This window comes from Cucumis melo, chromosome 6 (assembly GCF_025177605.1).
Source record: "Cucumis melo cultivar AY chromosome 6, USDA_Cmelo_AY_1.0, whole genome shotgun sequence".
Classification (NCBI taxonomy): Eukaryota; Viridiplantae; Streptophyta; class Magnoliopsida; order Cucurbitales; family Cucurbitaceae; genus Cucumis; species Cucumis melo.
In genome coordinates, this window is record NC_066862.1 from 27,579,417 (window position 1) to 27,603,107 (window position 23,691).

At 33.7% G+C, this 23,691-nt stretch overlaps 4 protein-coding genes across 9 annotated transcripts; 2 read left to right on the plus strand and 2 right to left on the minus strand.

Annotated features, from left to right (window-relative positions):
- Positions 1-612: 612 nt before the first annotated feature.
- On the minus strand, positions 613-4,229 carry LOC103490650 (protein GET1). Its single transcript, XM_008450256.3, has 7 exons — positions 3,858-4,229; positions 3,398-3,477; positions 3,167-3,237; positions 2,253-2,323; positions 2,085-2,166; positions 1,931-1,980; positions 613-998 (listed from the first exon to the last, which is right to left on the minus strand). Exons 1-7 carry the CDS (start codon positions 3,972-3,974, stop codon positions 930-932), a joined length of 540 nt encoding a protein of 179 aa, XP_008448478.1. The 5' UTR covers positions 3,975-4,229; the 3' UTR covers positions 613-929.
- Positions 4,230-4,423: 194 nt separating this feature from the next.
- Positions 4,424-6,295, plus strand: LOC103490649 (HMG1/2-like protein). The gene is made up of 8 exons (XM_008450255.2): positions 4,424-4,807; positions 4,911-4,965; positions 5,116-5,214; positions 5,322-5,379; positions 5,474-5,518; positions 5,616-5,696; positions 5,782-5,874; positions 5,965-6,295. Exons 2-8 carry the CDS (start codon positions 4,919-4,921, stop codon positions 5,980-5,982), a joined length of 441 nt encoding a protein of 146 aa, XP_008448477.1. The 5' UTR covers positions 4,424-4,807; positions 4,911-4,918; the 3' UTR covers positions 5,983-6,295.
- A 1,499-nt stretch (positions 6,296-7,794) lies between these two features.
- On the plus strand, positions 7,795-12,896 carry LOC103490648 (uncharacterized). Of its 4 annotated transcripts, none has more exons than XR_007821807.1 (7): positions 7,795-8,016; positions 8,110-8,197; positions 8,270-8,360; positions 9,426-9,510; positions 10,059-10,215; positions 10,732-10,914; positions 12,558-12,896. XR_007821807.1 is itself a non-coding variant. In XM_051086358.1 (6 exons), the coding sequence occupies exons 1-6, from the start codon at positions 7,975-7,977 to the stop codon at positions 10,854-10,856; spliced, it is 588 nt and encodes a 195-aa protein (XP_050942315.1). In that variant the 5' UTR covers positions 7,815-7,974; the 3' UTR covers positions 10,857-11,130. The 4 variants fall into 4 exon arrangements, 1 of the variants encoding a protein (XP_050942315.1); XR_007821806.1 differs by lacking the exon at positions 12,558-12,896 and adding an exon at positions 11,432-11,548 and having other exon boundaries at positions 7,836-8,016; XR_007821808.1 differs by lacking the exon at positions 7,795-8,016 and adding an exon at positions 8,617-8,692.
- On the minus strand, positions 11,598-22,691 carry LOC103490647 (uncharacterized). 3 transcript variants are annotated; one of them, XM_008450248.3, is made up of 24 exons: positions 22,524-22,691; positions 19,418-19,548; positions 19,184-19,268; positions 19,025-19,078; positions 18,792-18,883; positions 18,601-18,704; positions 18,416-18,488; positions 17,925-18,306; positions 16,960-17,286; positions 16,644-16,847; positions 16,059-16,154; positions 15,910-15,973; positions 15,544-15,671; positions 15,064-15,310; positions 14,753-14,910; positions 14,548-14,669; positions 14,109-14,232; positions 13,950-14,008; positions 13,665-13,749; positions 13,388-13,583; positions 12,983-13,084; positions 12,609-12,736; positions 12,342-12,401; positions 11,598-11,996 (listed from the first exon to the last, which is right to left on the minus strand). In XM_008450248.3, exons 1-24 carry the CDS (start codon positions 22,560-22,562, stop codon positions 11,895-11,897), a joined length of 3,162 nt encoding a protein of 1,053 aa, XP_008448470.2. In that variant the 5' UTR covers positions 22,563-22,691; the 3' UTR covers positions 11,598-11,894. The 3 variants fall into 3 exon arrangements, with proteins under 3 accessions (XP_008448470.2, XP_050942311.1, XP_050942312.1); XM_051086354.1 differs by lacking the exon at positions 22,524-22,691 and adding an exon at positions 20,822-21,102; XM_051086355.1 differs by lacking the exons at positions 19,418-19,548; positions 22,524-22,691 and having other exon boundaries at positions 19,161-19,268.
- Positions 22,692-23,691: the final 1,000 nt, after the last annotated feature.

The following is a 23,691-nucleotide window of genomic DNA, read 5'->3' on the forward strand; positions in this document are numbered from 1 at the left end:
AAAAAAAGACCCATTAACTCTTGTGTTGTTAATATTCTCATGTTAAAGTAGAAAAATAATATGAATGATATTGTTTTTTTAAATTTGTTTAGTTACAAAAAAAAAAAAATCTATTAATACTCATTTTACCACTTGAACTAAATGATTGATTATTGAAGTATTTGCATGTATTAACTAATTATCAAATTATAAAATTAATAAAAATAAAAAACAAATAAATTCGTATAATTTTAAACAACAAATTTTATTTGTATTTTAAATCAATATAACTCTCCATGAAATTTAAAATAATTTCTATCTAAATATTGCTTTTATTGATGGCACACGTCCTTTTTTTAATGTGTTTGTTAGAAATATTATCAACTAAAATATCAGGTTGAACTTCAACCGTTACCAATTAATACATGAACATATCATGTATTACTATACATACCTTTAAATTTTATCAAATATGAGATGACTTTTAACCGATGTACCAAAACTTATATGAAACAATGTATTATCACATCTATTGTATTTTCAATGTAATTTATATGCACTTAGATATACCTCATTTTTTTTGGCACTAACATTTGTGAAGATTGAGGATTGAACCTTCCCTTACCCTAAGCATACAGGCAACCAATCTATATATATAGAGAGAGAGAATATCTTAATTCTAAGCAAAAAATAACAACAATAAATGATACCTAAGACAAAGAGTTTCCCCGAAAAAAAAAAGGAATGAAAGGGAAAATATATGGGGGGAAAAGAAAAGGAAAACAACAACAATGCTGAACCTTACAAGAAGAAAGAGTGGTGGGGCTGTAAAAACTTCTCCAGCCTCCCCTCACTATAATTTTAGGAAAATATTGGTTGCCAAATATTGTACATAGCATGTGGCGATGTATCACTCATTCTTCATCACAATTTCCTTCAATCCCCTTTTTTTACTTCACCACTTGACATACAAACTTGCTAACCCTTGTCGACAGTATCAACCACGGTATAATTCCAACCTGCAGTTCATCATTAAAATTTACCTACGAATCACCATACTCTCATTTGTGCAGCCATGATTGTGGTGATAGATAGTCATTTCATGTTATTATAAGTAGCTTGCTAATATAAAACATAACACCCTCTAGTATGAGGTTCGGAGAATCTTCCCTACTCAAGCCTTAATCTTTTTTTTTTCTTTTAATCTGTGAGTGCACGAAATAGCTTATGCACACCTCAACTAATGTCACAGAACAACTGTAGATTGAACCCATGACCTCTTAGTTAGTTATTGAGACTACTCAAGCACTAATCCAACAAAATAATAGATACATTTAACTTTTTGCACTCATTCTATTTATAACAAATCACTGTTTAAACCTTCCCCAACATTTTACTGCTACAGTTTTTATTCTTTGGTAAGAATCCGAGATTTCAACAAGAAAACCATGGCCAAGAAAAATAAAAAAGTCCAAGAAAACCTACAACAAGGGCATCCAATCCAAAATCACTACCAATCCAAGAAATTACAAAAAAGTCCAGTGATCAATGCCCTCAACTAGGTGCTAAACCTCATCTCCTCCCACACAAGGCCGCTCCCCACAGGATCTCTCTAAGAAATCCTATTATTTCTCTCAAGCCAAACCCCCCACAGGATTGAAGATAGCAAAGAAACTAGTGTGCCACAAAACTTTTCCTTCTTTCCAAATTGGCAAACCTAGGAGCACCTCCTCCATCGAAACTGAACATTCATTCCACGCTAAACATAAGCCACAACTGTACTGCACCCTCAATATACCCCATATTCCAAATTCTATCCTATTATATTGGAGGTTTGCTGACCATATAAATATCATTTGTTTGAGTGAAAGTGGTGTTATGTTTATGCTCAAGAAATAAAATAAATGCACTATGATCGATGAGGTTATATGCAAATAAATGAGAATTCTACCTTCACATAATCATTTACGGTACCTCCAGCCTTCCAAGATAAAAATTTCCCTGCAGTAGGGGGATTCATCAAGACACTGATATTTAAAATTGTAAATCAAATGACATATTTTTAATTGTTCTTCAGAAATTATGCTTGTGATGAGAGTGATTACCAAATGGCTGCACAAGGTGATGAGGTACAGTAGCAACAGAAGCTCTCCAAAACCAGCAAACCAGCACAATATATATAATAACCTACATGACCACAAGATAAAAAAATTTAAAAAAAAAACTGCCAACATATAGACACATTTCTCAGAACATTTAGTAGAACATAATACCTTCGATATCAACAGTACTTGACTATATAAACCATATGACGTCTTGATCTCCTTATTACGTGATTCTTGATCTGGCAGCAATGTCATTCAAATTGAATTGAAAGTGTAATCCGAAGCATCTTAATAAGTAGTACACAAAGGGAAGAAAAGTAATCAATGGGAGAAAACAACTGAAATAAGATGAACAGAAGTTGAGGCTAGGCTATAATGATAAATAAGGCTATTTTATTGCTCTTATATTTTGACGTATATTGAGTGATATTGGCCTTTTAGACAACATAAGAATTACTCTCACTAGTTGGATAACTTGGAACGAACAATTGAAAATGTATAACCTTAGTAAAGCCCCATATCAAAATTGGCATTTAACATGGGCCAAAGGAGAAATGTGATTTAATGAGCCCAAAGAAATAGATACAGTCATGAAAAATTGCAAAAGTTAAGTACTATAACTATGACACAAACAACATTTTAGTTAGAATAGGGAGTGATATTAGATTTGAGAAAAACTGGCATAAGACTATTGACCTCAAGATCAGAGGTTTTTCCCCCCACTCCACATGTTGTCAAGGTGCAACTACACGAATTCATTTACATCAACATCCTATATTAGTTGGATGCAGAACTTTAAGCATGGAGCAGTTTCAATCATTCACAATAGATTAAATCATCTTCTCCCATTTGCATGTGTTAACGCCTAATGTAGTACATTTACCATGATTCCTAGAATAAGACCGATTTTACCAACGAGAAGTTGCTTTCAACTTGCTACAATATACATAACATTTCTTTGGTACGTTATTGATGAGAAGAGGTATAAAGCATTTCACAGTATTCTCTCAGCAACTCATTAGTTTAAAAAAAAAATTAAAGGAATATTTGAATATCGGGGGATGAATTAAGTATAGCCTCACAATTTGCCAGCTCCTTCTCCTTAGCGGCTGCCAACCTCCGAAGCTTTGCAGCCTGTGCAAATGTAGACGGTCTACAAGAACATAAAAGCAAATGAATACGATCCCCATGACAGCCATAACAGTTGCAAACAATCATATAGAATGAATGATTTGAGCCTTTTTTTTTTGTAAGATGATTTGAGCCGAATTAACAGTGTCTAATGCTGAATCGAGCTGGAAAATACTACTTACTGAGATAAGGTGCTAGCCTCCCTCAGAAGTTGCTTTATTGATTTGCGCAACTCCAATTCCACCTGGCTGTTGGAACCTCCCTGAAAAGTACACGCATGATGGAAACATGATTGTTTCAAAACAAACAAGTTGACAAGATTGAACGGATAACAATTATAACATAGCAAATTCCCAGACATTAAAACTGAAAATGTCAATAGATCTCCACATTAAATGCATCACGTCCCTAAACTAATCAAATCAAATGTCTTCAATCCAATATCGTAAACTTAACGAAGCACAGTTAGGCATATTGCATTCTCAAGTCTGTCAACGAAATACTGAAACGCGCTACAGCCCAAACCTCAAAATTTTCAACTATAAATAACAAGCTTTGAATTGAAAAACAAACGGAATGATAGAAAATACAAACACGAAAAAAATTCCGACGGGAAAAAGAAAATCAAACGAAAAGGCGAACCTTCTTCAGGTGCTCCAGCCATCTAGCGAGAAACTGAAAACCGATAACGATAAAGAAAATAAATGGAGCGGCAATGGAGCTTCCATGCTCTACGATTCCTTCCGCTTCCATTTCCATTTCCAGAGGACTTTTCTGCCACAACGGTGAATTAATCAAACAAAGAAACTCCGTTCATCGTCGCAATTCGACGGAGGTTATTCTGGAAGAAGTTGAGATCGTAATTGGGCTACGAATATCATCAAAGGGGCTTCAATAAAAGGTCTCTCAAAACCCAAGGCCCAAAAAAACGAAAAGCCCAGCCCAATTAGTGGAGAATCAAAACGCTGCGTTGTAGATACAAATATCTTAGGAAAGGGAACCAAGTTACGAAAATACCCCTGAGTAGTGAGATCAATGATTACCTCAACGACGCGTTAATCGTTTTATCACGTTTATTGTGATAAGTTCCGCACTAAGGAAGGGACGAGTTGTAGGAAGGGAGGGGTAAACTGGTGATTTCGCATTCAAACAACGGGCTTTAACTCACGTGTCCGGATCTGTTGAGAGGGAACAATTCACAGCGAGGAAATTGCAAATAACACACAAAGGAAACACAAAAGAGCGGAAAGCAAATGTGAAGAGACGAAGAGTAGCCAATGAGAAAAAAGGACGAGGATCGATGACATGGCAAAAGATTTTTGAAATCCCGCCTAAACCCGGAGTTTCAATTGATATCGCGATTTATCTCTCCCTCTCTTTAACGAAACCGACTCCCTTCATATCCCTCTCTCTCGCTCCCTCTTCACTTCAAAGGGCTTTTCCTTCTTTCCACATAAACACACGCACTCGAAGCCAATCTCAAAACCGCATCACACGAACCAAACTAAGCCTAACCCAATTTTTTCTCCTCATATTTCACTCTCACACTCTTTCCTTATCTTCTTCTTCCCCCAAACCCTAGAGTTTTACAGGTAAACTCCCAATCTCTCCGCCGCTCCCTCGCTCGATTCTCCTTCGTTTCTCCGCCTTTTTTCTTATAATCATTACCTGTTTTCTCCTTCCCTCTATCTGCAGGATTCATCATGAAGGGCGGTAAATCCAAGGGGGCGCCTAAAAAGACCGATACCAAGTGAGTTCATCGATAACTTTTTATGTATATTTTTATCTATATGTGTTAGTATGTTTCGGAGTAGGCAGTTGGATCGGATACGTTCGTTTTGTAATGTTTGATTCTCTTCTCAGTTATTTATTATGTGTTTTGTTATTTGATTATTGTTAGGTTGAAGAGCAAAAGTGCCGGAGCTAGTAAGAAATCAGCGAAGGCTGCAAAGGATCCTAACAAGCCGAAGAGGCCTGCTAGTGCTTTCTTCGTTTTCATGTACATCTCTCTTTCTCAAACCTATCCTGTTTTTTACCTTCGATTTTCAGATCCGTATTTTTTGTGGAATTTTTTCTGGTTTGATTTATTTGTTGATTTTTATATAGGGAGGAGTTCAGGAAGCAATACAAGAAGGAACATCCTAACAACAAATCCGTCGCCGCCGTAAGTAATTTTAGATCTGTTCATTGCTTTTCTTTTTTGTTTTGTAGTAGATTCTTAACTTTTTAAAAGTTCTCTCGTTTGGTCAAATAAACAGGTTGGAAAGGCTGGTGGTGATAAATGGAAGTCAATGTCCGACGCTGTAAGTTATATTACATGGACTTTGAAGCTATTTTATACCATCTCTTGTGAAAATTGCAACAAATTACTTATTGCTCATATGATTACGTTATTTGCAGGAGAAAGCACCTTACATAAACAAGGCTGAGAAAAGGAAGACTGAGTACAACAAGAGCATGCAGGCTTATAATAAGAGAATTGTACGTTCTCGTATGATATTTTCCTAATTGTATTTCTACACATTATTGTTCTCAAGCGTCTTAATCATGTTTCAAATTCTGTTAGGCGGAGGGAGGTAATGGAGCCGAAGAAGAAGAATCAGATAAATCCAAATCAGAAGTCAATGATGACGATGAAGATGATGATGAGAGTGGAGAGGTTCGTTAACATTTTATGCCTGAATTTTTTTCCATTTTAGATAAAAAACGAAGCAATGATTGCCTGACAATAGTTTATTCTGAATTGCAGGACGAAGATGATGAGTAAATGTTTAGGAGACGAGGAATGATGTGGTGGAAGAAGAACAAGCGTTTTTAACTCCTTCATAGTTCGGAGCAAAGACTCAGCAATTTAGATTTTTCTTTATTATGTCTTGGATAAATAGCTACTTCTTTTTTCCTTTTTTTTTTTTTGGTAATTAGGATAGAATGGGAGAAAAGAAATCAAAACAAAAAGGAAGGTTCGTGTTTGATGTTAGATTTCTTAAGTTGACATGGATATGTATTCAAGGAAAAATCTGTGTTAGTAATTGCACAATGATTCAGTTTTAGTTCCATTATTCTACTGATCTTGATCTTCATCAACTCTCTTTTCTATTTCTATTCACCAATGAAATGAATGAGTGAGCTTAATATACAACGGAATAGGTTGGTTAGTTGTCATTTTCTTGCTGACAGGATTGGAGTTGGAAAGTTTGTTTGATTCTTCTGCCTTGTTCTAAGCTTTTTCAATTGGTGATTGAAATGATAGTGTTGGTTGACTTTACCTCGTCTTCTTTTTTTCCCATTGACTGTGTTGTTTTTAACTATTGCATCATCATCATCAGCCCCTCTTTTGATTTCTCTCACCAAAATTTAAAAATGACCTATTTTGGATTGTGGTGAGATGGGGAGAAGTCAAACTTAAGGTTCCATCTGGTCTGGTAGTCCTTTGTGTTATCTATCAGTTGTTTTGCACAGATGCTGTTTTGGCATTTTGGATGGAATGATATGTAAAAAAATGATTTCTGACAGTTGCCTTTACAATTCTAGCCGTTATGTAAAAATTATATGTATATCAACACTTTATTATTCTATGTTTTTGCTCATTTCTCTGTAATCATAATCTGGCACAATAATATAATATTTCTTCCTAACTCTTAACTTTACCATCCAATAATCGTTTTGGTTTGTTCTCATCATTTGAATTCTTAATTTTTGTTTTTGTTATGTTGGAGGCGTTTGGCTGAATTCGAATGGCATTGATGATATCGGAAGATGAATATATGGTTTGTGAGTGGCAGTAATGATTTAGTAAAGTGTGCCAATTTCTTTTGATTTACATGAAGGGCAAAAAGGAAGAGTTTCAAAGACTACTTTCATATGATCATAAAGCAGCTCTAAATGTGGGGTTTTGGCTACTGCTATTACAATTAGCAGTCGTACATTCACACTAATCACTGTTAATAGGTAGGTGGTGGGTGGCTGGGTGGCTTTATGAGAACCGATGTTGAAGAGGAAATATGTTAAACTTAAAAGCTATCCCACTACTTAGCTAATAATTTATGTGTAAAGTAGCATAAACCATTACATTTTGTACTCTTCCTTTAGAATATAATTAGGTAGGGTCAATTTGATGTAGAACAAGTATATACATACATTCAATTATGTGAATTGAGATGGTACATTGAATTTGGTCCAACTTCTACTTGATTGGGTTTAACCAAGTTTACCATGATATCTTATAAAGACTAATCCAACTTTAATTTTATATAACCAAATGTTCAAAATTTAATTATATAATCTTACACAAACTTTCTAACTAGTGTCACTTCATTCAACAAATTTGGTACAGGAATGAAGTGGGAAAATAAAATATTTAAATGCAAGTCTTATACTAGTGGTGGTCGATTACTTTTTTATTGAAATTTATTCTAATGTAGTGTTTGGATTACATTTTTTAGTGTTTAATTTAAAAAAACAAATTATTTTTAAAAAATTAGAGTAAAACAATTTTTCTAAATATATATATATATATATATATATATATATATATATATATTTTTTTTTTTTTTTTTTTTTCTTTTAAGGCGATCAAAATGGACCATTTGAAAGCGGATTATATAAAACTAACGCGTAAATGAGTTCTTCCAATTTGGAGGTTATTAAAATTAGGTAGCGAAAAAATTAATTACGTTTGAGGAAGGAACTAAAGTTGGTTTAAATAAGAAAGATTGCGGTGTACGTTTTTAGTGGTGGGAATTCCAAAAGGAACTCTGAAATGGGAGGGCCAGGGCGGTGCCTGCTGGTTACGGGTCCTCCGGTAAGCTATTGTGCCTCCGTCGATCGGGATATGGAATTTAATGAAATACATATGAATGAAAAACGATGAAATTATGCCTTCGTTTGTGTGCAGGGTGTGGGCAAAACCACTCTGATCGTTAAGGTTTTTGAGATGCTTAAAGCCTCTAGCCCTAACTTGAAGATCAAAGGCTTCTATACACGTAAGCAAATTCATCCTTTCCTCTTTTTGTTCCTCTTCCATCGATTTTTCTATAGATGTTCCGTTTTCACAGGAGAAATCAGGCAAGGAAGCCAGCGTGTTGGTTTTGAAGTTGTTACATTAGATGGCCGGACAGCTCCCCTTGCCTCCACCTCTGTGTCCAGGTGTTCACCTCTCTATCTCTCTCATCCTCTAACTTCCGTTGGTTCGTTAGGCTCCTCGATACTTGATTTCGAATGCTTCATTTTATTTCAATTCTGTGGTTCTTTCGAGAGTTTTTGTTCACGACAATGCAGCAATTTATTGGTCATTTGCTTAATTTATAATGCAATCACTTGTAATTCTCTTTGCTCCATTTCTCATCTGAACTGTAATGCTACGGGAATTCACTCGAAGTTCAGCATGATATTGATATTGCAGTTGCGCAGCTAGAACGATGTAGTTTTTGTATGTTGCAGTTGTTTTCCAATTATGACGACTTACAAGCTTCATCGATGTAATGTAACTACTCTGATTTTACTGTTTAATAAACTTACAATGTTTTCTTCACTATGCATGCATTTACCTTTCTCTGTCCTAACAATGTATGTGTATTCATTTTCTTTTTCAATGTAAGAGTGGTTGCATTCGCACGAACTTGCCTGAACTAGAACAGTTCTATATAGGCTGTACAACTATCTCCTTGAGTTTTAAAGAGTGGTTGCATTGATCTGTGTTAGCTTGAATTTATCGGTTTGGCCATGAGACTGGAAATGGCATGTATATGGTGAATTTCCTATATAATAAAGGTAATCTAACATCATAGTGATCTGACAATTAAGGTTACAAAAAGAATTGCCTGATTAATTTAACATAGTTCACTAGAGAAAATTGAGTTAAGAGATTAGTCTTTCAGTTGGAAGGGAAAGGTTGGTTGAGAGAGGGGATTTATTTTTCTTTTATTGGGTGAGTGATGTGGAGGAAGTGTCCAGCCAATAAAACTATTCGTATGGTATCTTTGATCTTTTAAATTCTCAACTCTAGAGTATTATCCATGTATGTTTCTTTCCTTTGTTTTTTTTCCAAAATTAATGAATGTACCGAAAATTTTTCCAAAATTAGAAATTCCATGATCATCCCATGTTATCTGTAACTTTTTCTTTTTCTTTTTCTTTAAGAAAAAATGAGAGGAAAAACGAAAGTAGATACAGAAGCTAGTTTCCTGTAACCTCTATTGATACCAATTGCAGCTCAGAGTCTTTAAGATGGCCAACTGTTGGGAGATATAAAGTCGATATAGCATCATTTGAGTCATTGGCGTTGCCAGAACTGCAGGTAATATGGATGAATTGAAGTGTAGAATGTGCACAGATGAACTCTTACTTCTGTAGCCCAAGAAAAGAAAGAAAAAAAAAAAGGAAAAATGCACACACTTCATTTTCGTAAGATTTCAGACAATACATCTTGGATTCCCTTTTAATTTTTCATTTATCCAAGTGTCCTCCATTATGTTTATATAAAAATGTTAATAATGAAAGAAGCGTTTATCATGGTGAGAAGTTAATGGCCATAACTATTGAAAGTTGAAATTACATGCGTAATTTTCTATCAAGGTGGTCACAACTTTACCGTGTATGTAACATAACAATTTTTTCCAAATAACGAAAAGTGTATTTTTAAACTAATAGCTTCATTAAAGTTAAAACTATAGCTGCATGAAATTTGTTTAACACTTGGATGGTTAAAATCAGCAGTAGTGGACGCCTTAAGTTCATGGTTTTTGAAAATTGCTTTAGTTATGAGTCGTATATCATATATGCATATTAACTTGCATGACTTGGAATTGACTGCTTGGTATTCTGAAGAACTGATATCTGGCACAGGTTGAAAAAGATACAGATCTTTTCATCATAGATGAGGTTGGGAAGATGGAGCTATTTAGTTCATCGTTTTTTCCGGCTGTTTTGAAGGTTTTGGAATCAAGTACTCCACTTTTGGCTTCGATCCCCATTCCCAAGTTTGGACGGGATATACCTGGAGGTACATTCACATAAACTCAATACTTCCATAATTAGCACGCTTTGCTATTATATCACTAGAATTCCAAATCTGCGTTGAAGGCAAATAAGAAGTTCGCAGTTTGGTTGCCATATATATTTGGCACCATGACTATTTAAATTCAGTTGAATAACAAGTGTACTTGGTTGCGTCTATCTAATAGTAGCGTGTAATCTTCTTTTAAAAAAGCAAGTGCGTGATTCTATAAAATAGTCCATCGTGTTTAATAAACAAGTATTTCTTGATTTGGCAGAGCGTAAGAAAGAAATGGTAGAGGTGCTCAACTGCATAATATAAGAGTAGCATAGAATCCGAAATTGACAACATTTATCTACTAGTGGATTTTATGTTAGTCAATGATGAATCACAGTTCGAAATAAGCAATACTTGTATTTTGATTTTTCTTTAGGGTTTTTTTATTAGTCTATAATTACTTTCCACAATTTGAGTTGACTTCTATATAAACCCAAAATTGCTTAAAGTGTGAAGTTTTGACAGTTGCAAGGCTGAGAAATCATCCAGGGGCAAATATATTGACGCTGAATCCAAGTAATAGGGATGGGGCTAAAGAGCAAATTCATGGTCAGATATTAAACATGCTGGAACAGCAGCATAAGCATTAAGCCTTAATGCTTTGCTTGCTTCTATCTATCTAAGCCACCTCTTTCCCTCTACACACAAGTAAGTTTTGTTTTAGGGCATTCTCAAAGTTTGCATAGTGTCCTAGAAGTTAGTGGTGCTCATGTGAGGGCAATAAATTCTTTAGCAATATTTACAAATCACTCTATAGTTTGCCCATAACTTTATGATTTAAAAATAATTATTCTGCAAAATCCAAACTTTTTGAACATTTAACTCTAATTTCTAATTTGAAATGAGTACAATTTTGTTATAATATTTATAAAGGGTAATTCTGATTAGCCAGCTTAGATACCCACTAAACTAGGTTGGGGCTTCATGCTTTTCTTTTTTGTCATAAATTCATAGACCAACCCTTCAGCACATGCAAATATGCTATCTACACATGCAGTGTCTAATTTGTGCCATCCTAATAACATTATAACAATACCATATTATATTATTGCAACTCTAATCATTTTTCTTTTTCTTTCTTTCTTTCCTTTTTTTTTTTTTTTTTTTTTTTTTTTTTGAAACTCTCTATTATTTCCTAACTTATCATTTTATTAATTGTTTTTAGTTCAACAATAACGGAAGGGAGATACCATTAACTTACATATTTTCTTTGGCATTGTAAAAAGATAAGTATTACCACTTCGGTTTAATATATTAGCTAACAAAAACTATAGAAGAAAAATGTGAATAGTTGTAAATTCTACCTGTATTATAATTATACAGTATCGAGGTAGTAAATGAGAGAGATGTGGAGTTTTTATTTCTATTAAAGTAGTAATTGAACTTCTAATTTGAAAAAAGAAAAAATAAAGCAAGGAAAAGATAGTAGTTGTTTGGAAGAAAACAATTCGAATTTTGAGGATTGGGTGGTGGCCTAACCTCCACACAAAAACTAGGAGACAGTTTTAGTACCCCACCCAAGTCTTTTATGTATATATTATATTTCATTTATGGACAACCAAATGCAAATAAAAAAAAAAAAAAAAAAAAAAAAAAAAAAAAAGGGAAATCAAATGGAAACAAATATATTATGATTTCTTTCCATGTTCGGCAGTTCGGAGTAATTGAGTTGCCATGGACGAAAATGACTTTGCTGTGTCTTGCATATCCGTTGCTCTTAAGTTGATTCCCTGCCCATTCAACATAAACTACCCATCATCTTCTTTCTTTAATCAAATATCCATTCAACACAAACTACACAAATATCATACATATTTTTTAATCATATATCCGTTCAACACAAAACTACACACCATACAATGGATACAGAATAGAAATCAGTTTTCTAAATTTGGTCCTTCAAATCTTTATTTTATAATTAATCTTTATATATTTACAAACTTATTTAAATATTAGATTATATATTTATTCTTCTATTGAAAATGTATAGACTAAAATGGGATGATAAAGTTTACAAAAAGTCAAAAGCGAGGTGTGAGGTGTGAATATATCTAAACCTAATTTGGTGATTGTACCTGTAATTTCGTTACGTTCTCTTGTAGCTTGCTTTCTGTCATTTTTGCAACATTTGTATCCTGTTTGTGTTGTAGGCAAATAAAACAAATGGGATCAGTGGCGTTGTAACTTCATGCAAACTTATCAAAATTACTCCTAATCACGCAATAGTTTCTCAATCGCTAGATCAATATAACTCCAATCTCATTTTTCTGCTTTTATTTTCCATTCTTCAGGTTGGGAAATCAAAGCCACTGTATGGTGGGTGGCAGCCAATTCATACTTACACCAGCCGATGAAAACCCGTACTTCTTCTTGATTTGATCAACTGCACCTGCTGCCTTGTTATCTCCTGCTGCATTCCAATCAGCTTGCTCTTCCTTGGCTGAGTTTTTCTTCATCTGTTTTAATTTTCCTGAAATTTTTTTATTTGTATGAAGTCACAATCAGCGGTGGTTCCAAGTCTCATTGTGTAATAAAACTTCTCTATTTTACATTGTCACAGCGGGCAGCCTACGTAAATTTAGGCTTCGTATTTGAAAGATATAATACTACACTCGTCTTCATTTTGAGAAGGCCCAAGTTGGTAAAATGAACAGAACCTTAAAAACAATTTGCATCAAGAAGAGATTTTTCTTGTTGAAGATGGAAGAACACCGACCTTTAAAAGAATTAAATGTACTTGCCAATTTCTGCTTATTTAGAGAAGCCAACATGCTCTGTTCTTTTGGTTTTTCAACTGGATCTTCGAGATCGATGTCATCTGAAGGATAGAAAGGACAAAATTACGTGTTCAGGGTATACAAATAGGATACTAACTAGAGACTTCAATGGGTTTAGATAATATATGGAATATCTACTGTTACATTACAATCTAGTTTCTCATAACAAATAAGCAAAAAAAACAAAAAAAAAAAAAAAGAAAAAAGAAAAAGAAAGAAAGAAAGAAACCAAAAGAAAGAAGAAAAACTTATAATGGATTTTTAATCCTAGGTAGTTTTGAAAAATGTATGATTTTGAAACATTTATGAAAGATGAATTATAATCCAGCTGGTAAAGTGTATACCTATATCCAATGCTGACTTGTCTTCATTTGCAACCAACTTGTCACTACCAGCGGTCTTAACGTCTCCGTGGAAGTTGGAAGATGAGAGGATTACGGAAAGTTCTTCAATACTTTCTCTAGTATCTTCTATTTCGACATCAGGAGCCTGTTTTGCCTTGTTTCCAGCTATCTCTTGGAAAACCGAAGTAAATATACCCTAGCATTTGGAAAACATGCTTTGTTACCCTTTTTGATCGAACATTCTCACTGTATTAAGGAGTTTAAGCAATATTCATACCTTCTTTTTTTCTTTGTGAGCAGTGGTTAATTCTTGTGAAAGCGTATAATCTTTCCTGTATATATGACCGACAGAATCCAAAATCCTACAACGAAAAACAAAGCAGTAAACATGTCTTAAAGGGCGTTGAAGTAGTTTTCTAAGATAGTAAAACACTGCTTCCACCTTCAGTGTGAGATAGGGGATATCATGCATACACAAGGGGTAGCGAAAGTGAATGTCAATGGAGTTCCAAACCGATATATTGAAACAAAATAATATATTTTACATTAAGCAAATATATACCTAAATATTTTCTTGTGGCATAATACTGAGACAATAAAAATTTCTTGATCGCCATTGACCTGTTTCACAAAGATTACAAACATTAAGCGGAAGAAAAGAAGAAAAAACAGCACTAAACAATCTCTATTTTGAAATTAACACCCATGCTTCATATCATACCATAAGAAGTTCTCCATCCTTGGAAGAACATATAATGCTTTCAGGCAACGAATTAATTTTTGGAGGAGAATATTTGAAACCTCTAACTGAAGTCTCCTTCAAGAGAGATAACTCTGGCAAGGACCTATAGTTGGTAGGTATTTTAGTTAATATGTGCTGAACAGATAAACAATACACACTCCAAATGGATGATGAAAACCCATGAGATCGTGAAGAACTTAGTAGTGCTAGGCTAAGTAAATCAACTAATAGATTAACCTAGTATAGTGCACCAATGAAGTTGCATTAAGAACTTATGGATTTGGAACAGTCTGACTGTTCCAGTAGTCATAATGAAAACCAATGGACATTGAAGTCATAGGGAAAAGGAAATAATGTAACACTGTGTCTTCACCATGGTATGATTACACTAAATATGAGCGAAGGATGCAACCATCACCTTATTTCAATTTTCCCAGTGGAAAAAACAAGCAAGAGGCCAACATCTGTTTCACTGTAGAAGGTTGATGCCCAACAACATGTCGAGTGAAACTTCTTCTTGTAAAGAACCTTCTTGATTCCCTGAGAAGAAAGAACAGTAACAGTGATAGTCTCATATAACATAGAAAAGATGGTTCAATTGGGTGCCTGCAGTTGATTGCTACCTGAACGGCATGCACGAAGGAAAAGATATATGCAGCTTTCTCAGAACAAAGTAATACTAGGGACTGTTTTGGCACACTATCCACACCTGGATTACTACCTTTTCCCAGTTCTAAATCATTTGGAATTCCTGATCCTCTGGTTGATGAATCTTGTCCATCTGCAGAGGACCAAAAGAAAGGAGTTCAGTATGATTCTTCTTCTACTTCATCAATGAATGGGAGCCTTAAAAGTTGGAATGTGTGCATTGTGCATAAAGAGAGAAAGAGATCAATTTCTAGGAAGAGGATGCTTCAAGTAAGAATAATCTTACATAAAATCTGCATAAATAGAGCTCTGGAGGGTTTCTTTGGATGAACCATGCTAGCACTTAATGTATTTCCCGTTTCACCATCAAGAGCCAAAATAGAAGAATCCTTTGTCGAAATCATGATAACATTTTTGTCAAAACCCTGAAGACTGCAGCTTTCAAACTGCAAAGAAATGATACCGGTAGATATTTCACTGGTGATACGTTTTTGATATATAAGGTCGGATCCTTGTATGCTGAATAGGGAAACCTGTTGAAAATGATACAAGGGGGCGAATTAAATTTGTTAGTTCTCCTCCAAACATATAGATAATCTACCTAAAAATGAAGTGAAAACAAAACACACGTCCCCTGATATTCTTGAATTTCATAGTTGTTGCCGTGTTAATTTTATCATTCAGAATTTTAGGCGAGTCGGCTTAAAAAGAAATTAACTTCAAAAATCAAGATGAGAAATGCAAAATAATAAGATATTAAGCTTACATATCCTCTATCAGATCCAACAGCAACATGATCTGATCTGGGGCTTATGTTGATTGCAAGTATCGAGCCATCAACTTTTACAAGTTTAACACTCTGGATAATATGACTGTTCCGTTTCTTTGTACTTCCTGTGGTACGTCAGATGATCGCTTTCAGAATACATCAATGCAATTTGCACCATGAAAAGCTCAATGCTACTTGAAAAATCATCAAACAAACCAATACAATCTTTTTTAAGTCATGAACTCTAATGGATCTATGGGTGTGTTTTAGATTGATTTTTGAAGTATTTATAAACATTTTTTACACTTATAAACACATTTTTTAAACACTTAAAAAGTCAATCAAAACATGCAATAAGTCTACCTTGGAAAGGCATAAAACTGTTGTCTGCTGCATAAGGTTCTGGTCGAAATTTAAAGACCCGGACCTGAGAAATTCAGTAGCATAACATTAAACCATAAAGAAGCTTACTTTTTACAGTTTTGTAAAATTATTCGAAACTATCACTTCACCATTCCGCTATGATCTCCAGAAACAAGAATCGGAGAACTGCCATCAAACTGCAATGCTGTCACCGGAATACCACTTAAAGAAAAATCATCTTCACTCTGCACTCATAAGAAAAATATATTAGTACTTCACAGTAAGAATCTTAAATCTAAACGGTTAACAAATCCCAAATGAGGGCACATATCCTCTCTCATTAGCCAATAGGAAACATACTTCAAATAAATATTTAGTTGTAAAATTTAAAATCTTTTAACATGGCATGCATGCTACGCATGCCCCAAATGAGGGAAAATATCGTCGCCCATTTAGCCATCGGAAATATATATTTGAAATAAATATACGGTAGTGATGTTTAAAGCCCTTTTGACAGGTCTTTTGTCCAAATCTCCCCTGTGATTAATTTGTGGTCAATAGACCAAATAATGTTTAGAGCTCCTGCGCAGCGCTAAAGTATGTAATTCAGCTCAAGTAGCAGGAATAAACTGGATTATTAACTTAAAGCTCTTGAAAAGAAATAAAAACATGAAAAGAAACTATAATTTCTCTAGTATTTGAACTCTTTTAACTCAGATAAGAAAAATATTTACCTGTTGTTGCAATGAATAGATTGGGATGAAAATTGGACACGATGCATCCCAAAAATTTATGCTTCCATCATTATGTCCAGATATATATAAATTTTCAACCTTTGAAAATCCACCAAATTGGACTGAATCCAAATAAGTTACATCCTTGGATTTTGATTCAGAAAGAAAAGGGGAAGGAATGTCTTTTATCCGCTGAATGTAATCCTACAGTGAGACATATTCAGAAATCGCACTCTCTTAGATTACTAGAAGTTAATGTGTAGTGAGGAGTAGAATGCATAAATTAAGCATGAAAAGAATTACGATTCTAGCATACCTCATCTGAAGCATATGGAGAACAAGAAATGTTGGTGAAAAAATTTGCGACAGTTATGTGTGAATCAATGAACGGAATCTTAAGCATAGCCTCTTTTGGAAGTGAGTTTGCCGACCTTGATTGACTTTGTTGTAAGAGATATTTTTCAATCAAGCAATCATCATAAGTGTAAACACAGCCAGATTTTCCAAGCAATAGAAGACAATCTTGCTTGTTCTTGTTGTGATCACTGGAGCTTGAAATGATTTCCATGTCAATGCTAGGTTCAGACAGCTGAAGCCCCAGTTTGATCATGCGAGATTCAATTTGCTCATTCAACAAGACTACCTACCTCCAAATTAACAAAAGGTTAGTTCAGTTTATATTTATGTCCTGCTCAGGCGTGCATTGTACATATAGATGACAAAAGTATATAAGAACAAACAAAACCTCTATGTTGGTATGATATTGTCACTTGGGATATTATCCCTTATGACTTTGCTTTTGATTTCATTCTAAAAGGTCTCATACCAATAGAATTGTCTTCGCTTATACTCTATGAATTCTTTGTGGTGGAACTTTGTTTGCATTCCTCACAAAAATATGCTCTAAAAGTGTTCAGTTACATCAAATTCTAAATTGTAGATTGTAACAACCAAATAATAGTCCGAACAGACCTAGCATAGCATTAATGAATATAACCAGCATGCATATATTAATAGGAAGTAGGAACTGGAATTTGGAATAGAAAGATGACTAACATGCACCTACTAATATAGTCAGCATAAAAAGGTCAAATTTAACTTTACCTTGTTATAAAAAGTTATAAACCCTAAATAGCCTCTAAGGTGATCTGGAAAAGTTTGACATCGATTAAATAACAGAATTATGTTTCAATAGTTTGAAAAGAAAATAGATTGATAAAACAATTTGCTTCACTGGCAAATAGAAATACTGGGAACAGTTTGCATCATAAACTGCAGTACCTGGAGTGAGTTTGAAGAGGCACCCATAACATACAGTCGACTTGCTTTAGCATCCACATAATTACACCTGAGTGATACTATAGGAATTTTGTCCAACTTATATCCAAGGTTAAGTTTAAATAAAGGACTTGTTCGATTGCTATTTTCTGACAGTGATTCAGCTTTTGGATTATGGCCATGAAGAATAGCCCATATCAAAACATCTCCGTTGCTATACCCGAGAGCAACTTTACTTCCTAAAGGACAAGCCCAACATGCAGAAGTTACCTTCTTTGCTTCTTGATATGGTGATAGCATGGAATTTCCACCCGTGATGAAAATAGATTTAGATTCTTTAATATCCCACAAAGCAATCAAGCCATCACTGAATATTAGAAGCACTCTACAAGAGCAGAAACAAAGATGACAGAGATAACCTTTGATTTTAATAATTCTCCTATTTAATCTTTTAACAAAGTTGTGTTAATCGAGGCCACGGTATTAAGCCTTACCTCTTAAATTCAGAGGTCGGTTGTGGTAGTATGTGGGTCAAAGAAATGTCACTGGTAGCTTCCGCTGGATTTCCTGAACAAGATGGATTGAGTAATTTCAGTCAAGACTAGAGAGGTTACACTGTCAAAGTTGTTGGTGCACGACTACATCAATGCAGAGAGGGAAGAAAGGATAGGGGTCTCACCGCGTGAAGCTGAAACAGGTATGATGTACTTCATTTGTATTATGTTGCAGACACTTTGATCAAGCTTCAAAACCGATACATTACCGAGATAATCTCCAACATAACTGCAAGTTTTAGTAACAGGGATCCTCATAACATACTTCAAGGACAGCGACAAGCCTAGTTTCTCAATGCAGGCAGAACAAACTTACATATATGGAGTCTGTTGCAAGATCGTGAAAGAAGTGATTTCTTGCTCAAAAACATGCACATGTGCCACCAACTTCCTGTCTATATCCCATACCTACACAATCAGGTTTGTCGAGTTAATGTCATATTACACGGGAAACAGATCACAACCAAGTATCATTGACTGCATGAGAATATGACCTAATCGAGTAATTTACTTCGTTGAAATCAGAATTAGTATCCTCAAATGAAATACCTCAATTTCGTTCTTTGAAGTAACATTAAGAAGAAATCCCTGGTTCTCCATGAACTGAAAATGGAAAACCTCAGTATCTTTAGAAGTTAACTTGATAGGAAGCATTTCAAGGGCAAATATTCAACAGATACAGAACTGAAAAGATAAGAATCAGTATACTTGCAAAAACTTGCTAGGAATTGCCTCCTTGGACTCAAGTAGAGCCTGAGAATTGTCTTTTCCAAATAGCTTAATTCGACCATCTCTATAAATTGCAATATGAAAAGAAAGTTCAAACATTCAATTATTTCACTATCAAACTAACTGAAAATAAGAGGTAAATGGGTAATTAATTAAACAAGAATTAAGAAGAAGAAAAAGGCTATGATCAAGAGTGGAACGAAGGAAACATACCTGGTAGAAAGAGCAAGTATCTTTTGGATGGAATCATAAGCAGAAATAGTAGAACCTGATGGAATGCCATTGTGGAAGGCAAGACGTGGTTCCACCTCGCTTCCTTTCAAACTATCAAAGGTGTTTTCTGGCTGCATCACAATCATGCCAATTTATACATAACTTTCTCTTCTCCATGTTTTTCATATTTAGAAAAGAAGTTATACTTCTAATTCAACAATGCAAAACCCCTCGTCTCATGGATAGATCAATCAATATTTATCCTACTTTTCATCTCTTGTCTTCATCCTCCCACTCCTTAAACCAGAGAGAATTACAATCACTTTGATTATCTTGATCTGTATTTCTTCAGTAATATTCCTTTGTTCGTCTTCGTTGGACAATTTCTTGTATTTAAAAAGTTGTTGAAAATATTTATAGGACTGAGCGAGATTACTAGTATGGTAGTTTTTATGCTGACATTCGGTTTGATGATGAGATTTTGGCTTCAATAAGAGTTTGTACTTCATCAACTTTAGTTGTTATATGAGTCTTTCTTTTGTTAATTTCAACCATGGAACATGAAGCAAAACATAGTTATTCAAATAAATACCTTAGTCAGCTGATCTGTAAAACATATTTGTATACTTCTAAAGAAAAGGTTGACAATACAATAAGCATAATTTAATTGGTCACAATATACGACATTTATCCTAAAGATAATCCAACCCTACATAGGAGAAAAAACATTATATGACATGATAATTTACGAGTTGACAGAGACTTAGAAGAGACATTAATAAGCGGTCTAATTTTTCCCATAGATTTCAGTCAAATTATCCAATACTTTTTTTTTTTTTTTTGTCATCTTTATCATGCCATACAAGTACTGAATTGATTTTAACATTAATGTTTTAGGTCAATTGAAAAAAGTTCAAAATATAAATAGTTAAAACTCAAAGCTACTGAAGAAAAACTCATAATGTTATGGACAATAACTGTTTTTGTTGACAACTTTTACTTAGTATATATTTACGACAACAACAAAAAAAGCAAGAAATAATAACTTGAGCAATAATTGAGTGTGTGTAGCTAAGACCACATCTATCTCCATACTTCTCCTTCAATCAAAAAATATTTAAAAGTCACGTTTCTAAAAAAGGATAATTTTGTCACATGACAACTTGTAACTAGATTGACACATGGCACTTGAGTTATGGTTTTTCCAATAATTTTCATTCAAGGAGAGTGTATTAAAATCAAATAAATTTAAAAGAAGATGGTTTTATGCAACAAGTTCCTTTGTATCTAAATTTTTAAGAAAATACTACAAAAATTAAGGTTACATTGGAGTTTTTCCAAAGAAAAGAAAAGGGAAAATTATTAAAAAGAAAAAAGAAAATAAGAAAAAGCAACATAGGAGACCTTTATATTTAATAGTCGGGTGGGTGGACATAAATAATGTAGGGGATGGTGTACGAAGGGTCCATTTCGAAGAACCAAGAATTCCAACATGAGAGAGTTTCATGGATTTAAAAAACCAAATTCCCGATATGGTTGGGAACTCCATATGTCCAGCCGGCAGCGGCTGGGCATGGGCAGATTTAATTACATCTGCACCTTAGCCGCCCCCATCACGTGAACTGCTCCTATCTCACACTCTTCCATATATTAATCATTACAATCTCAAATTTCACTCACCTTATTAAACCATCATTTTTCTCTCTCCGTTATATTTTATATGACAACTTCAGTTTGCGTAGTTTTACGCTAACTTAAGAAAATATCTAATAACTTTTTGAGTTATTTTCTCTCGCATATTGAATTTTTCTAAGAGAAAATTAGTTGACCCTTTAAATATAAAATTTGTTTTTTATGTTATCTAATGCCTCTATCAATTTTTTGGATAAAAATTTGAAAATATAAAACGTATTATTATTAGACATAAAAAGGTTTAAATATTAAAATTTATTACTTCACTTTATTGTTTTGTTACACTAAAAAGAGAGAAAAATAATTTTAAGAAATAAAAACACATTTTGATGAAAAGTTTTTGGGATATAATAAAGTATTTGAAAATATTAAATTTAAAAATCTCATTATCAATAGTGAATGATTTGAGAGAAATATTATTAAAAATAAAAAAATGCTTACCGTTAAAATATTAATATATATAACAATATTTTAAAAAAATACAAATATATCATAGGTTAGTCTATCATAAATAGGCGAAGTTGTATATATTCAACTATTGTATCAACCATAACATTTTGGAAACGATTTTCAAAGAAAACAAACGAGTGATTTATTTAAAAAGAGTAAAATAATAAAATAAATCGTTCGCCCTCCACCAAAATTGTAAAATATCGTACGGCACGGGCAGATGTCTCGTACAAGGGTCGCGAATAATTCGACCATTGGATTCTATTTTCATAAAAATAAATAAAACCAATAAATATCGGTTTCTGCCTCATCTGCCGACCTCTTGACTCCAAACGATCAAAGCTTTTTGTTTATTATTATTATTTGTTTACTTAAAAACCAAAATCGTCATCCTCGTGGCATTTTCATTTCTTTTTCCTCTCGAACTCGTAGACCTTCGGCCGATTTGCAGAAGCAAAATGGAGGAAGGATCAAAACATAAAACGCATCGCATTTGAAATTGAAATCAAATCTAAAAGACTCCGACTCCTACAGCTAGTCTTTTCCAGATACATTCCAGAGATGCAACGATTTTCAATTTCCCAAACTTTACAGGAACCAAAAATCAGTAAACAGAAACAAGGTACTGAACTACGCGCATTCACCAATTTCGAAAACTCCAAACCATATTTTATACACTACTCGCTGCAAAAACTGAAGAAATTTCAAATAAATTCGAGCTTTCCGTTTCTTTCAAGCCTCGTAGGTTCCGCAAAAAATAAATCAAATCCGAACAAGATATAGAAAGCAAAACGACTCAATCGCAGCAGCAATCAGGCTAATTAGAAATCAAAAAACACTATATATAAGATCAATAGAGTCCGATCGAGAATGCGATGGAAATGAAGATTCAGTAACGAAGATAGGAAGAAGAGAGGTTAACTAGCGGAGTAGAAAGAAATTAAAGAGTACTGAAAAACTTTACCTTACGCGTAGCCTTTCCAACGAGTTTCTTGACAAACATCTTGGCGCGAATGATTGCGAGAGGTGTCCAGTTCCCGAGAATCTGAGTGAATGATAACTTAAGTGAGATCAGAAGACTGAAAATGGAAGATGAAATGAAATCCGCTTTGTGATAACCGACGAATCGTAATTTTTGTGTAATAATATATAATGAAGTTTGAACCAAGCGGTTTTTTCAAAAAGCACAAAAGGAAAGGTTTGGATGATCTGAAGGAGACACGTGTACGTTGATTAGGTGATCTTGAAAACGACAGCGAGGGAACGAAGTTATGGAAACGAACACCTCTGACAAGTGAGAAAACGACACGTGGATTTATAATCGGACCCACTTCTCTATCTTTGAATTCTGGTTGGCCACCTGGCTAACCGAAACCTTATGGTTTCTTCTTCGTTTTTTCCACTTATATTGTCTATTCTTTTTCGGATATTATATGACCTTAATAAATATTCAATATTGATTAAACTTATTAACATTTAATTATCAAATTTTTTTAATAAACTACAATAATTATAAGTTGATTAAAATTAGAGATATATGAAAAGAATTAGATTTATAACTAAAAAGCCAAATTAAAACGAGAGTTAGGGATGAGTGAAAGCAAAAATAGGTATTTTTTGTTTTTTTTTTTAGTACAAACTACAAGGAAAGAATAAGGAGTGATTGGAAGGTGAAAAAGATTTGGAATTATTGAAAATGGAAATGCTATTTCATATCTTTAATTTTTGTTGGAATATCATATCTCTCCCTTTAAACATTTGCTTTATTTGCTTTAATGCTTTAAAGTGGGTGAATTGGACTACCAAAAATGTCCTACTGTTTGGGATTTAAATGTAATAATTAATGTGTGTTCTCAAATAATAACAAATAAATAAATAAATGTAGCGAATGTGGAATAGTTATTTGTGTCATTAACTGCTCCCAATTACTTTTGGATATATCTTAGACATATTTGGTAGGGATGACAAGTCTTTTTTAGTATTTATTAAATCATTGATGATAGATTAAAAGTTTAAAATATTGTTTTAAAGTTTGTTCACTGTTAATCATTTTATTTTTAATTTTTTAATTTTGATCCTTGTAAACCTATTCTCGATTGCTAATTTAATGTTTATTTAAATAAATTTTTTTT

Coding starts and splice junctions, on each gene's coding strand:
- LOC103490649 (XM_008450255.2), top strand. CDS start 4,919: ATGAAGGGCGGTAAATCCAAGGGGGCGCCTAAAAAGACCGATACCAA. Junction 4,966..5,115: donor CCTAAAAAGACCGATACCAA/GTGAGTTCATCG, acceptor GATTATTGTTAG/GTTGAAGAGCAAAAGTGCCG. Junction 5,380..5,473: donor ACAACAAATCCGTCGCCGCC/GTAAGTAATTTT, acceptor TCAAATAAACAG/GTTGGAAAGGCTGGTGGTGA.
- LOC103490650 (XM_008450256.3), bottom strand. CDS start 3,974: ATGGAAATGGAAGCGGAAGGAATCGTAGAGCATGGAAGCTCCATTGCC. Junction 2,324..3,166: donor GGAGAAGGAGCTGGCAAATT/GTGAGGCTATAC, acceptor CATTGCTGCCAG/ATCAAGAATCACGTAATAAG. Junction 1,981..2,084: donor TCACCTTGTGCAGCCATTTG/GTAATCACTCTC, acceptor CCCCTACTGCAG/GGAAATTTTTATCTTGGAAG.
- LOC103490647 (XM_051086354.1), bottom strand. CDS start 20,911: ATGTTGGAATTCTTGGTTCTTCGAAATGGACCCTTCGTACACCATCCC. Junction 14,009..14,108: donor AGGATGGAGAACTTCTTATG/GTATGATATGAA, acceptor TTTGTGAAACAG/GTCAATGGCGATCAAGAAAT. Junction 13,584..13,664: donor CTCACAAAGAAAAAAAGAAG/GTATGAATATTG, acceptor TCCAAATGCTAG/GGTATATTTACTTCGGTTTT.
- LOC103490648 (XM_051086358.1), top strand. CDS start 7,975: ATGGGAGGGCCAGGGCGGTGCCTGCTGGTTACGGGTCCTCCG. Junction 8,017..8,109: donor TGCTGGTTACGGGTCCTCCG/GTAAGCTATTGT, acceptor GTTTGTGTGCAG/GGTGTGGGCAAAACCACTCT. Junction 9,511..10,058: donor TGGCGTTGCCAGAACTGCAG/GTAATATGGATG, acceptor TATCTGGCACAG/GTTGAAAAAGATACAGATCT.